At 40.1% G+C, this 13,039-nt stretch overlaps 1 protein-coding gene across 1 annotated transcript in view; it reads left to right on the top strand.

Moving 5' to 3' along the window:
* The window catches only part of LOC145404819 (uncharacterized), a 26,413-nt gene extending 14,014 nt beyond the window's left edge, over positions 1-12,399 (top strand). Inside the window, exons 3-10 of the mRNA XM_080276308.1 lie at positions 1,150-1,272; positions 1,667-1,741; positions 2,700-2,861; positions 4,791-4,937; positions 5,432-5,633; positions 7,258-7,370; positions 8,544-8,681; positions 9,359-12,399. Of these exons, the coding sequence (XP_080132434.1) occupies positions 1,150-1,272; positions 1,667-1,741; positions 2,700-2,861; positions 4,791-4,937; positions 5,432-5,633; positions 7,258-7,370; positions 8,544-8,681; positions 9,359-9,577 (1,179 nt within the window). The 3' untranslated portion in view covers positions 9,578-12,399. The remainder of the gene's footprint in view (positions 1-1,149; positions 1,273-1,666; positions 1,742-2,699; positions 2,862-4,790; positions 4,938-5,431; positions 5,634-7,257; positions 7,371-8,543; positions 8,682-9,358) is intronic.
* The last annotated feature ends 640 nt before the right edge of the window (positions 12,400-13,039 follow it).

Genomic DNA, 13,039 nt, shown 5'->3' with positions numbered 1-13,039 from the left:
CATCCATCCACGTATTCAACTCTTCCATCAAACTATCAATCTATTCTCCCACGTCCTTCCACAAATCTATACATCTGCTTATCTACCAAACTATCCATTCAACCTTCCTGCCATTCTTTCACTCGTCCAAACATCTGTTCATCCATTCAATCATCCACACACCTATCATTTATCCATCAATCCACCAATCATCCAGTAAATCAACCATTTAATTATCCACCCACTTATCCTCCATCCACCCATTCAGTAAACCATCCATCTACTAAAGCATTCATTTCCTCCTCCACTTAGGCAGTCATCCATCCACTCGTACACCACCCACTCAACAGCTCATCCACCTACAATCCACTTACACATCCAAGTAATCCATCTACTCATTCATCCACCAATCAAACCACCCAATCAGTCACATCCACTCATCCAATTACTCATCCATCCACCTGATCACCCACTCACCCACCTATCAATCCACTCACCCAGTAAGACATCACCTACCCTTCTACTTCCCTCCCTATAGTCATCCAGGTTATCTACACACTCAACCACACTTTGTCATCCTATCCAATCACCCATCCACCTGTCAATCCACCCACCTAATCAACCATTACCTACGCTTTAACTCCCACCCTACTGTCATCCACATCATCTTCCACACACTCAACCACACCTCATCAACCTATCCAGTCACCCACCCACTCAACCACACTTCATCAAACTATCCAGTCACCCACCCACTCAACCACACTTCATTAACCTATCCAGTCACCCACCCACTCAACCACACCTCATCAACCTATCCAGTCACCCACCCACTCAACCACACTTCATCAACCTATCCAGTCACCCACCCACTCAACCACACCTCATCAACCTATCCAGTCACCCACCCACTCAACCACACTTCATCAACCTATCCAGTCACCCACCCACTCAACCACACCTCATCAACCTATCCAGTCACCCACCCACTCAACCACACTTCATCAACCTATCCAGTCACCCACCCACTCAACCACACTTCATCAACCTGTCCAGTCACCCACCCACTCAACCACACTTCATCAACCTATCCAGTCACCCACCCACTCAACCACACTTCATCAACCTATCCAGTCACCCACTCACTCATCCACTTCCCTTCTTCCCCAGCGTCTGAAGCGGCTGGACCTGTCATACCTGCGAACCGTGGGCCCACCTGCACTCATCAGACTCGTGCCTACCCTCACCCACCTCACGTACCTCAACCTCACCATGACGCAGACAGTCGACCAGGTGGGTAAGCTGGGTATACGGGTGAGCAGATGGACAGGAAGGTCTTATCCACTTCCCCAAATGCTAGGACCTAAAACTATTCTTAGGCTTTCCTTCTTCCCCAAATGCCAGGACCTAAAACTATTCTTAGGCTTTCCCTCTTCCTCAAATGCCAGGACCTAAAACTGTTCTTAGACTTTTCCTCTTCCCCAAATGCTGGGACTTTATTCTCAGTATTTCCCTCTTTCTCAAATTCCCGTCGGTAGGTCTTACAACTTTTCTTACTTTCGCAAAATCTTGATTCTAAAACAGTTCTCCTTGTCTCATTGTTCCCAGGCTATTAGGTCCTATATCTAATCTTACTTTCTCAGATAAGCAAGACAAAAACAATGCTCCTTTTCTCTCTCTTCCCCAGATTTTAGGTCTGGTAGGTGAATACTGCCCAGAACTGAAGGAACTGAACGTTTCCCACACACCCATCACCGACCAGGTAACAATTTCACGAGTTTTTATGAATCTGGGTTGTGTATACTTGCTGATATTTTTATCTGCTCTCAAAAAGCCATCAAACACTTCCCAAACATTCTAGAATATAATGTTAAAGTGATTTCTGATCATTATTCACTGCAATGTCGAAACAGTGCCAGTGTATAACAAAGTGTATTTACAAAGACTTGCAATATATAAACGAACTATGCCTAATTTTAATCACACAAAGATTTGCTAATATATATATATATATATATATATATATATATATATATATATATATATATATATATATATATATATATATGAAAATAGTTAAGATCCTTTACGAATTCCTAATAACAGCTTCACTGCTATCTGAGTTATCCATCATAAATAAAAATAATAATAATAATAATAATAATAACTGGAGGCTCCCCCAAGAGGGGAATCACAGCAGGCGCTGGCCAATACATACTGTATCTAGCTAGCGCGGCTCGGAATACGACCATGACCTTGACCTACTTTCACCAATTTCGAACTCGTAGGAGATTTTGATCCCTACTACACTCCTGTAAAATTTTGTGATATCTTGAGCGGTTGCGAAGTTATCGTGCCAACAGACACAGACAAACTGAAGACAATACTCGTAGGAAAGTTTCATCCCTACTACACACGTGAAAATTTTTGAGATCATATCTTGAGCGGTAGCGAAGTTATCGTGGTAACAGACACACAGACCTTGACCTACTACCACCAAATTCGAACTCGTGATCGATTTTTTTTTTTTCTACTATACACCTGTAAAATTCTGTGATGATATCTTGAGCCGTTGCGAAGTTATCGTGCTAACAGACACACAGACAAACTGAAGACAATACCAGCTTCGCAATCGGGGCTTGTAATATTAATCCTAACCTAACCTAACCCGACATGACCTACTCTAACCTACCAAGCCTCCCCTCTGCCTCCTCCCCCAGGGCCTGTATCGCCTGTGCTATAACTCAGACCTCAGCATGGCGCAGTGTCAGAACCTGGGCAGGGTTTGTATAGCGGAATGTGGCGTGTCTCCGGGAGCAGTGGCCTTCCTTCTACAGTACCTACCCAAGCTTACACATCTCGATTATGATCACATCTTTCACGTAAGTCTCTCTCTCTCTCTCTCTCTCTCTCTCTCTCTCTCTGTGTGTGTGTGTGTGTGTGTGTGTGTGTGTGTGTGTGTGTGTGTGTGTGTGTGTGTGTGTGTGTGTGTGTGTGCGGCAAAAACAGCTGGGGTGAACGGAATTAAATGGGCAGGAAAGGTTATAGGATAGCTGAAGAATACACATGGTGAAGATGGGCAATGTAGATGTGCGGATGTGATGAAAGGTTAAACATACGTCTTCTCCAACAACAAGAATAAAAACTACCACAGCAGCACAAGAGCACAATATCAAAGCACTGTACTCACCCACAGCTTATCTTCACTGCATCACGATCTTTGTGCCACCTTTCTTCGCCTTCTTGTTTCCAGCACCTCCAGTATAGTCCCTCAGTCGTCCGTAACCTGAGAACCACGAAATATATATATATTAAATAGGTCAACTCTATAATTAATTCTTTCAGCCGCTCAATGATTTTATGCGGCTGAGAAAGTTCTGGTTGTACAGAAAATGGGTTAGATTTCGTTAAGGTTACAGCTATTAAGATACGGTTTGTTATCGTTAGTCTGGATTACGTTAAGGCAGGTAAGAATACGTTCAAGCTGAATTTAAATTAGATCACGTTAGGGTAGGGAAAGGGAGAACGAAGTAGGATACGTTAAGTAGGTCACAATATATATATATATATATATATATATATATATATATATATATATATATATATATATATATATATATATATATACCGTTGTAGCAAGCCTAGTAGCAAGGAAGTGTTTTATCCCAGTTATATCCGAAAGTTCATCTCGTCACCAACGCTGTTTCCTTGCCAAGTTACACCACAGTCTTCTCAAAGCTCCTGTTGCAGCTGCTTGCACGAGGAAAAATTATATTAAAGCAGTTACCCATCCTTTCCTTCTTTCCTGTTTCTATTTCTTCTGGTTTTACTTCCTGTTTAGGCAAATTTCTTCTCATTCTTTCTATTATATCTCTAACCACTTGTCCCTTCAACTTTCTTTTATTACGATACTTCTCCACCTTTCAAAACGTAATAATAATAATAATAGTAATAATAATAATAATAATAATAATAATAAAAACAACAATAATAATAATAATAATATATAAAAAGTAATAATAATAATAATAATAATAATAATAATAATAATAACATATAAAAGGTAATAATAATAATAATAATAATAATAATAATAATAAAGTATCTTGCACAATGAAGACGAATGAAGATAGTAACCCTTAACCAAACTTTCCCTACAAACCACAGCCACTTCCCCCCCACACACACAATTTCTATGTTACACCTGTCCACTAACTACAGGTGCTTCGAATGCTGGAGAAATATAAGACGCATGCAGACTACAAAACTCTTGATTTAATATTAACGTCAAAAATCTGTATCAATTGCCAAACGCCCAAATCCTAGAAAGGCTGGCAAAAAACGAATCGCCTCCTTGCCACTCCGTCCTCAGCCAACAAGCAGCCCTCTCATGCTCATCTCTCTCCATCCCATCCCTCCATTTCAATCCCTCCTGCTCAGTTATACCCCACACACCACTGCACCTACAGCATCTCTCTCCATCCTGAACATCTTCTGTAAATCCATGGTATCTATACCTGCCCATTAATTATAGAGCTGAGAGTGCTAGAGAGATAAATGGGAAATTGGAAGTCATTATTATCATTATCATTCTACACTACCATACACACGACTACACCAAAGCAATTCTTTTCTAAATTTCTCTGCTCCACCTCTCCATTTACTCCAGGTGTATAGCATGATGGAGAATTGATGGAAAAATACTTGCTGGCTCGACTTTTAATTTTACCTGCGCAGTTCTACTCAATGTATCAACAGTACTCTCCACAATTTCTCTGCTTCACCGCTCTACACCTGTCAATTAATTCCAGGTGTTTGGCGTGTTGGAGGAATGGGGCGCGACACCTGCCAACGCCCCCAACTGTGAAAAGTACCAGCTGCGTGTACTGACCTCTGCAAGCGAGAAGGTGGACCCCTACACTGTTGACCTTGCTGTCACACTCTGCCCACTTGTTATGGTCAGTCTATCACTAACATCACTGATACACACTACAGTATTTACATTGTGTATAGTAATCCATAAGGACTACCACTACCGGAAATAATGGATGGGATTTTTTTTTTCCCTTAAATGAGAGGGTAAACAAATTTACATACTGCATAAGTTAAAGCTACCTTCAGTAAGCTACGTTTATTCAGCCTGTCGAGATGTATAACTGACACCTCATCACCATAGCTTACTGCATTACACATCCTACTCAAGAATACACACCATAATAGAAACACACAGACAGATAGCTAGATAGACTGAGACATGTTTATTCGTCAAACGTACTACTGAGTCTAGGACATATACACATGCATGCAATTACTACTACACAGAAAGAAGGATGTATATACAGTACTGTATTTGAATCTTGCATACGGTATAGTACACATGAACACCATAGTACTCATAATACCTGCAATTCACTAACCTAATGGTACTTATCAAATCCCTTCCCTCCCATAGGAGCTAACAGTAAGCAATGCATGGGTGGACAACTCTGTGTTGTATCCTGCCATGCGTCTTGAGAACCTTGCCCACCTTCGCTTGACCAACAGTGAAGGGTTAAGCCTGGACTTCCATGAGGGGGTGCTGCCCATACTCACCATCAGGGGCCATGCTCTCATCTCACTCCTACTTGCTAACTTTACCACCGTCGATATTGCCGGTGAGGAAAGGATAACACACCATAATACTGTAACTTGTTTCACTCATACACACTATCTTAACCACTGTAGACACTGCTATTACGTTGAGGTAACTCACCACAAAGTATCAATCCTACTCGCCAACCTTACACCGTCAATATTCCTGATATGGAAGAATGACATATCATATAGTACTGTAAACAGGCGGTCATTCTAAATCTGGGATGTTTCAAAGGACCAAAATACCACAATTTTGTCCACAGAGATAAAGCGGATTTGTGATTCTTATAATTTTTTTCTACTTACTCTTATATCCCAATTTTTATGCATACCGGTAAGAGATGCATAAGAGATGAAGTGGTACTAGAGGTAGACTGCGAGATAATGCTGATTTCATGAGTGGGGTGTGCCGGGGAGAGCAAGTGGAGATTGTCAGGCGTGAAAGGACTGAAGTTGCTGGTGAGTCTCTTAATTGAGCGGGTGGAAGAGTTTTGTTATTGGGGAGACATGTTATGTGCTGGGATTAGGGATTAATCCCCGTGCTAGACCTCATCAGATCATATAGCCCTGCTAGGGTTACAGGAGAGCGCTACCCCTCCCAGTACGGCAGCCACCGGGCGGGGCGCGAACTCGCAACCTCACGATTACGAGCCCGACACCCTACCACCGAGCTACCGCGCTCCCCTGTTAGGTGCTGGAGGTGGGACTGAAGCTAGCTCTGTGGCTAGAGTGAGGAGTGGTTGGAAGAAGTTCAGGGAGCTGCTGCCTCTCCTGACACTGAGAGGGCTCTACCTCAGTGCTAAGGGATCTTTGTATGCAGCATGTGTTTGGAGTGTAATGCTGTAAGGTAGTGAGACTTGGGCAGTAATGGAAGAGGATATTAGCAGGCTCAAACGTACAGAAATGACAATGATTAGCTGGATGTGCTGTGTGTTCCTGAGTATGAGGCCTGGGGGGACTAGGTTTACGATGGAAGAGTTGAGGGTTAGGATGGGACTGGAGTGTATTGATGGTGTGATGAGGAGAGGTAGCTTGAGATGGTCTGGGCATGTGGAGAGGATGGGGGATGATAATCGGGTGCAGAAAGTGAGAAGTGTTAATGTTTGGGGTAGGGCTGTGAGCGGTAGACCAATAAAGACCTGGGACGAGGTCACCGAGTGTGATCTCAGGGATAAAGGACTGAATGGGAAAACTGCCAGAGATCGACCAGCATGGATAGCCGCCATTAGGTGACCAAGGCCAATACATGCAAGCATGTTAGAGTCTTCAAAATCGAACGAACAGTATATTGTGCTGTCTGTAACATATTTTCTTGTACCGGTACCTATTTCAATATTACTGCCATCACTGTTTTGTAATTCATTCTTGCTGCCTACGAATCATAACTATGTTTTAAAATCATTCAAGGTTTAACCTCATTTTCTGTATTTAAAAAGAAAAAAACTTGCAACCCATTCTCATACCGTACCTCAGTTTTATCACTGCTATTTTGTTTTTATTCTGGCAGTTGCCAATTCTCCTATCAATATTTTGTAACAGTTTTACTGGCCTTACCTATATTTTATACAACAGCTAACTAAAAGCCTGTTGCCCAATCTTGCAGAGTACTCCAATTCATGTAACCCTGTTTCTGTAACATTTCAGCAATCGGTGACTGCTGCCCACGGTTACAGAACTTAGCTCTGAGTGCTGTAGACTTATATGAGGATATTATGTACCCCAGGGAAAACTACTTCAATTGTCTTGTTAATCTGGAGGTGAGTGGATTGATGCATGGACAGACTCTGATAGTTAAACAGATACTATGTAGATCTGATAACGTTAATATAGTACATAAGTTAGTACATAAGTTAGATGGATGGACAGATGGACCGATGGATCCTTTGATGTATCTATGAATGGAGACACAGATATACAGTACTGTTAGATAAGTATTATATGACTGATGTGTATCTGTGTGTATCTGTGGATATACATACAGTATGTAATATATATATATATATATATATATATATATATATATATATATATATATATATATATATATTGGAGAGAGAGAGAGAGAATAAAAACTCAGTACACTCTGATAAGTTATACTGTGACCATAAACAAAGAGTAAATGTGAGACATTAAAATGACTGTCTCCCACTGAATCTACACCTAAAGCAGCTACCGGTACCATTCCCAAATACACTCCCACACCTCTCTTTTCGTATCATACTTACCAGTTCACTATCCATACTACCCACAACTGTCACCCCACACTTACACATAAAAGTACTTCAACTATCCAGTCATCCATCAACATTTATCCCACCACTCCAAAACTACCCTCTAATTAAACATCTCTCACAACTCTTTCCACATCTGTCCTAATCTAATATACTATATCTAATAGCATTAGCCACGTGCGTGTGTGTGTGTTTTGGGCAGCCGAAACTACACATTCAAATCGCACCAAAACTGGCACAAAAATACGCAAAAAAAATTCGCTGATGTGAAAAAACTTGGTCCCATCACGATTGAAAAACTTTTACTATATTTAATGAGCGATCAAATTTTGAACAAAAAACGCCGCTCCCGGCGTGAGTACGTGAAATTAGGGTTGCGTTCACCGTAGAGTTTTTGATGGCTTTATATAAACGTGACTCGGATTACCTAAAACTATCACAATGCGTGCGCAAAGCGCGAGGAAAACAGTGTGAAGCACAAGGAAACGAGTGAGAAGCACGAGAAAGCAGGCGTGCAGCGTGAGAGCCCTCCACAGGAGCAAGTGCGAGAGGGCCCGAAGGGCCCACGACCACTTGTCCCAACTATCACCTTTAGTGCAGTAAGTCCCTCCATCTATCTGCCAAAACTATCTATCCATTAACAATTCCACACTTGCCCCATCCATTCTCCACTCTACAACCCTCAACTGTGCTTGACAGGTGTGGACAGGTGTAACTGTGGACACCTGTAACAGCATCATCTTCCGTCAGCTGCTCACATACTGCCCTAACCTACAAAACCTGCTGGTCAAAGGAGCAGATGCACTCTCAGACAAGCTTTTCGTGGATATATGGAGAGTGAGTGTTTTACCACTTGTCCTGATATGAAATGCACTTTATTATTCGTTGGCTGATATAGGATAGTTATTATGACACACTGCATACCCTACACTTATTTATTAGTTTCAACTGCTGGCTCTCTGTTATAAGTTTTCCTATTTTTGTGCTTTCCTTTGCCTATTCCTGGAACCTCCTCACGCCAGTTGACGTATGTAAAAAGTTAACATCATGATGACGACAGTGATTCTAAGATTCAAGGCACAACCTTTTTATTTTTACAACAGAGAAGAAAAATGTTGAAGATGCAAGGCTAAGATGTGATGAAATTTTGAAGGCAGATGATACTGGCAAATTTACAGAATCTGTCTCCCCATTCCATATTCACTGTTGCAAACTTATGAGATATGTAGATACAGCTACCTTAGATACTTGTTTATCATTACAGTATTCTACATCAGATGCATACTACATGCAACTATGTCATTTCATATTTTCTACCACACAAGCCTACATGTGCTATATTTACTGATATGCTTTAATTTTTTAACTATCATGATCATCAACTCAAACTTAATTTCCAGCTCTTATAGTGTGAGGTAGGATCCAGAAACACGGGAGGAGGAAAGCAGAAAAACAGGCAATCACTAACACATACTGTATTGTCATTAACCTTCTTTCCATACTTTGTACGACAGTCCAACGAAATGCGATACCTGTCTCGCCTAACATTGGACACCTGCCACAATGTAACCTCGGCCACCCTGCACCAGCTGCTTGACTCCCATAACAACCTCACTCTCATGCGGATCTGGGGTTGCTTCTTCATCAATAAGCACGACAGTGAGGAACTCCACAAGCGTATCAGCGAGGAGAACTGTGATATCTACTTGGAGTGGTACTGCTGGGATGGTTGAACTTGACCAAGGTATCAATATCTGTACCTCACTAAAGTCATACAACCTGTAACTTCATGAAATTACCATGTACTGTACTACCAATGTACAGTTCACTGACTGTCTGTATTTTGTCAGTGTCTGAACCAGGTACTTGTAATCACACCGAGCTGTAATCTACTCATGAATTTTTTACTTGTTATGTAGTGTATAACTGTTGTACAGTTCTCCTATTAATCATGAAACACCATCAAGAAAAAAGCATCTGGTTTAGAACAGTCAACCCAAAACACAGCTGACAAATGAAGTTGTGATAAAAATTAATCATGTACTGGTAAGTTAATAGAAATTCCAGTGTGTAATACTGTTTATCATTTTCAATGTAAGCAGGCATGGATACTCTACCAAGTTACTGGTACCTTGTCTAACACTGTCATAGTCTTTGATCTCTGTCTTGACAATTCATTACTGGTATGTTCAATACAATCATATGCTAGTTTTTGTAACAATTTTACACTTACTTCTCATCACATAAAATCATCAGCATACAGTATTTATTCTACGGTTTTCTATCACTTCCAACATTCAGTCAGTCATTCCCAACTGTTTGAATAGGATTAAGGCACAGAAACTAATTAAAGCTGTATTCAGGCAATGGAGTAAAATGTAGACTACTGAAAATTGTGCTGACTGTGCTACTGTGGATACACTGGTCTCTAAAATGGACTACATAACATTGAAGTACAAACGAACACAGCATAAAACACATCTCTGCAAAACTGGGCTCCTTAATGCTTCAAGTCAACCTTGCATGAAGCTCTACGGAATTCAGTTTCCATATTTCTATGGTTAGTCTCTCTGAATCACTTTAACTTTTTTATGTAGCTAAAGACGGTATGAATGTGTCTGTGGACTCAAAGTCATAATCTCATCAAAATTAATCTCTTCATCTGACAGTCAAATGAAACATCCAACATATTTCCGCATGATTTTTTCATAAGTTTTCCACAGTCTGGTGGACAAGCAGTTTGAAAGTCTGGCTGACTGTCAGCAAAATGAAAACAACCTCCTCTACTTTCAGTGGTGAAAGTAATGGTCAAAATCAGAGACATCCACATCAAAAATATTACAAAGTTTATGACAAAGTATTTCATCATACACCAATTCATGTGACATACACCAACACATGTGACACCCACATTCTGCATTAATAATTATGATTTGGATCTCATGAGGCCAAACTTTGAATTGATTTGCTGCTTTCACTGTTATATTTAGGTCCTGGCAGACTTGGCTTGCATATAAAACTGACAGTTTTATAATAATGTCAAGTGAACATACTTTGCAATTTTTTTTATACCTATTAGTTTGGTAATCATGCAGAGTTTTATATACAGAAAAAAAAAAAAAAAACTATGTACAGTACTATTATGTGACAGGATGCTCTTCCATATTTCAGCCAACGTAAGGAAATGAAAGAGCGAGTATTGAAGGGGGGGAAAAAATACTGATCACTCACATTGACATACAGTATGGAATGGATACATTACATTTACCATATAAATATCAAAATTCTCTCAAGTATTCCATCAAGTATGACAGAATTCTTGATGGATTCACACTGGTGACAGCCACACTCATACACAGCAATCTAAAAATTTGGTTTGATTTATACTTTACCATACGAACACTGGTATTCCGAACTCCCTACTCTTTCAGAGGGGAATTAGGGGAGGTTGGGGTAGAAGTTTTGGACTGATAGGAATTGGTGGCTTCCAATGTTAGGTGTAATAACAATCCTAGGTAGTATGCGGGACGAAGACCCCGTTACGTTAGGTTGGCGTCATCGTCAGTACACAAGCTGCCACCAGTGTTCAGGTACCTTCCTTAAATACCCTAAAATAGGTACTCTTTGCTTGTTCTACATACATTTTGTATTCTAAAATCAACAAGCTGTTATCTGTGTTGCATACTGTACTAAAGTTACTTTCCTCAAGAACGTAAAAATGTAAGAAGACACGTGGAACCGCCGGGCCCGTGTAATACAGTTTTACCAAACTTGGTTTGACATCACTTGCCATCTTTTATCGCTTACCTCGTTTTCTTGGTGATTCTGGGCTTCCATATTTGTAGTAACAGACTTGTCTGCCTTCACTATACCTTGACATTACCACTAGAAAGGACGGACACCACCCGCAAACACACTCTTCCAAGTGTTCTTCTTCTCGGTTTGAGATTTCGAGTATTGGTCCACCAACACGAGCGTTCGTGGAGCTACGTGTCTAATTTATTTATTTTTTTCACAAACGGATGTGTGTAGACATAGATTTCAGCATGGCAATTATTTTAAGTATAATTTTAGCTGAAGGCATATGTTAGAAGACTCAAATATAGAATATTTCATGGCGCTAACTGCACTGGTGTGCAAGTTTGATTTTTAATGTTGATATTTTTTACATAGTACTGTGCCTTTGCTTCACCAGTTACTTTTGAATTTCTGTGATGCAGTTTAATATGGATGTTACATTTCTTACTGGTTTTATAGATATGCTAGTGTTTATATTAGAATGAAATTCTGTTGTATATACTTCTTGTATACAATAATTATGCGTGCATCGTCATTTTGTTAATGAATCACCAACCAGTCTTTCATAGCTCTGTTACTCAGCAGGTTTTCATTTTGTACATATTAAATAACCTACAGAAGTAATGTCTCTCAATGTATGCATCTAGTATTAAATCTTTTATCAAAAAACAAGTTACATAATCATACAGTTACATGTATTGATATGTTGAGATTTGTAATTATTCTTCAGTGATACCTGGTTACCCAGTAGTTCTGCCAAAATAAAACAATTACAGTTACATATACCTGTATTCCTACAGTATATTATCAGTTGTAATTACAGTATACTCAAATGACAGCAGGAGTTATGCAGACAAGAAAAAAATAACTCAAGGAGCATGGAAAAGGCCTGAGTTAACAAGGAATGGGAAAGAACTGGTGCAACTGATGTGAAATTAAGTTATGAAGTGAAGGCTGACACATGGGAACTTCAAAATTACTTTTACTTCATTTTCCTTTTTCATCATTGGAAGCTGAATCAAGAAGTGAATAAATACAGTATACCCTTAATGTCAGATCTATGTTTACAGTAAGATAACATTATCCTGTAAGGGTTGGTCATTTGTCTTTGAGCTAGTTGTTTAATGAAGAGAGGCACTAACCCCCTGCCAACTCTTTTGCTGACATGTAGGGAACATACATGGGCTGGTTATATGGTTACCACCTGGCATCATAAAAGGTTCCCTGGCTTACAGGAAACCGTTTTGCATGTCAATAATTGAAAAGTCACCTGAGAAGGAAAGAAGAGTAATATAAAGTGACAGGAGAGATGGGGTAATTAGGAAGAAAGAGGCTAGATACAGAAAAAAGAGCGATAAAGGTGAAGGAAGAAGTAGGCAGCACTGCATCAAGTGAGT

Source organism: Coenobita brevimanus, chromosome 65 (genome assembly GCF_032717465.1).
Source record: "Coenobita brevimanus isolate Jiangsu-jjx chromosome 65, ASM3271746v2, whole genome shotgun sequence".
Lineage (NCBI taxonomy): Eukaryota > Metazoa > Arthropoda > Malacostraca > Decapoda > Coenobitidae > Coenobita > Coenobita brevimanus.
This window is presented reverse-complemented; position numbering and strand designations above follow the sequence as displayed.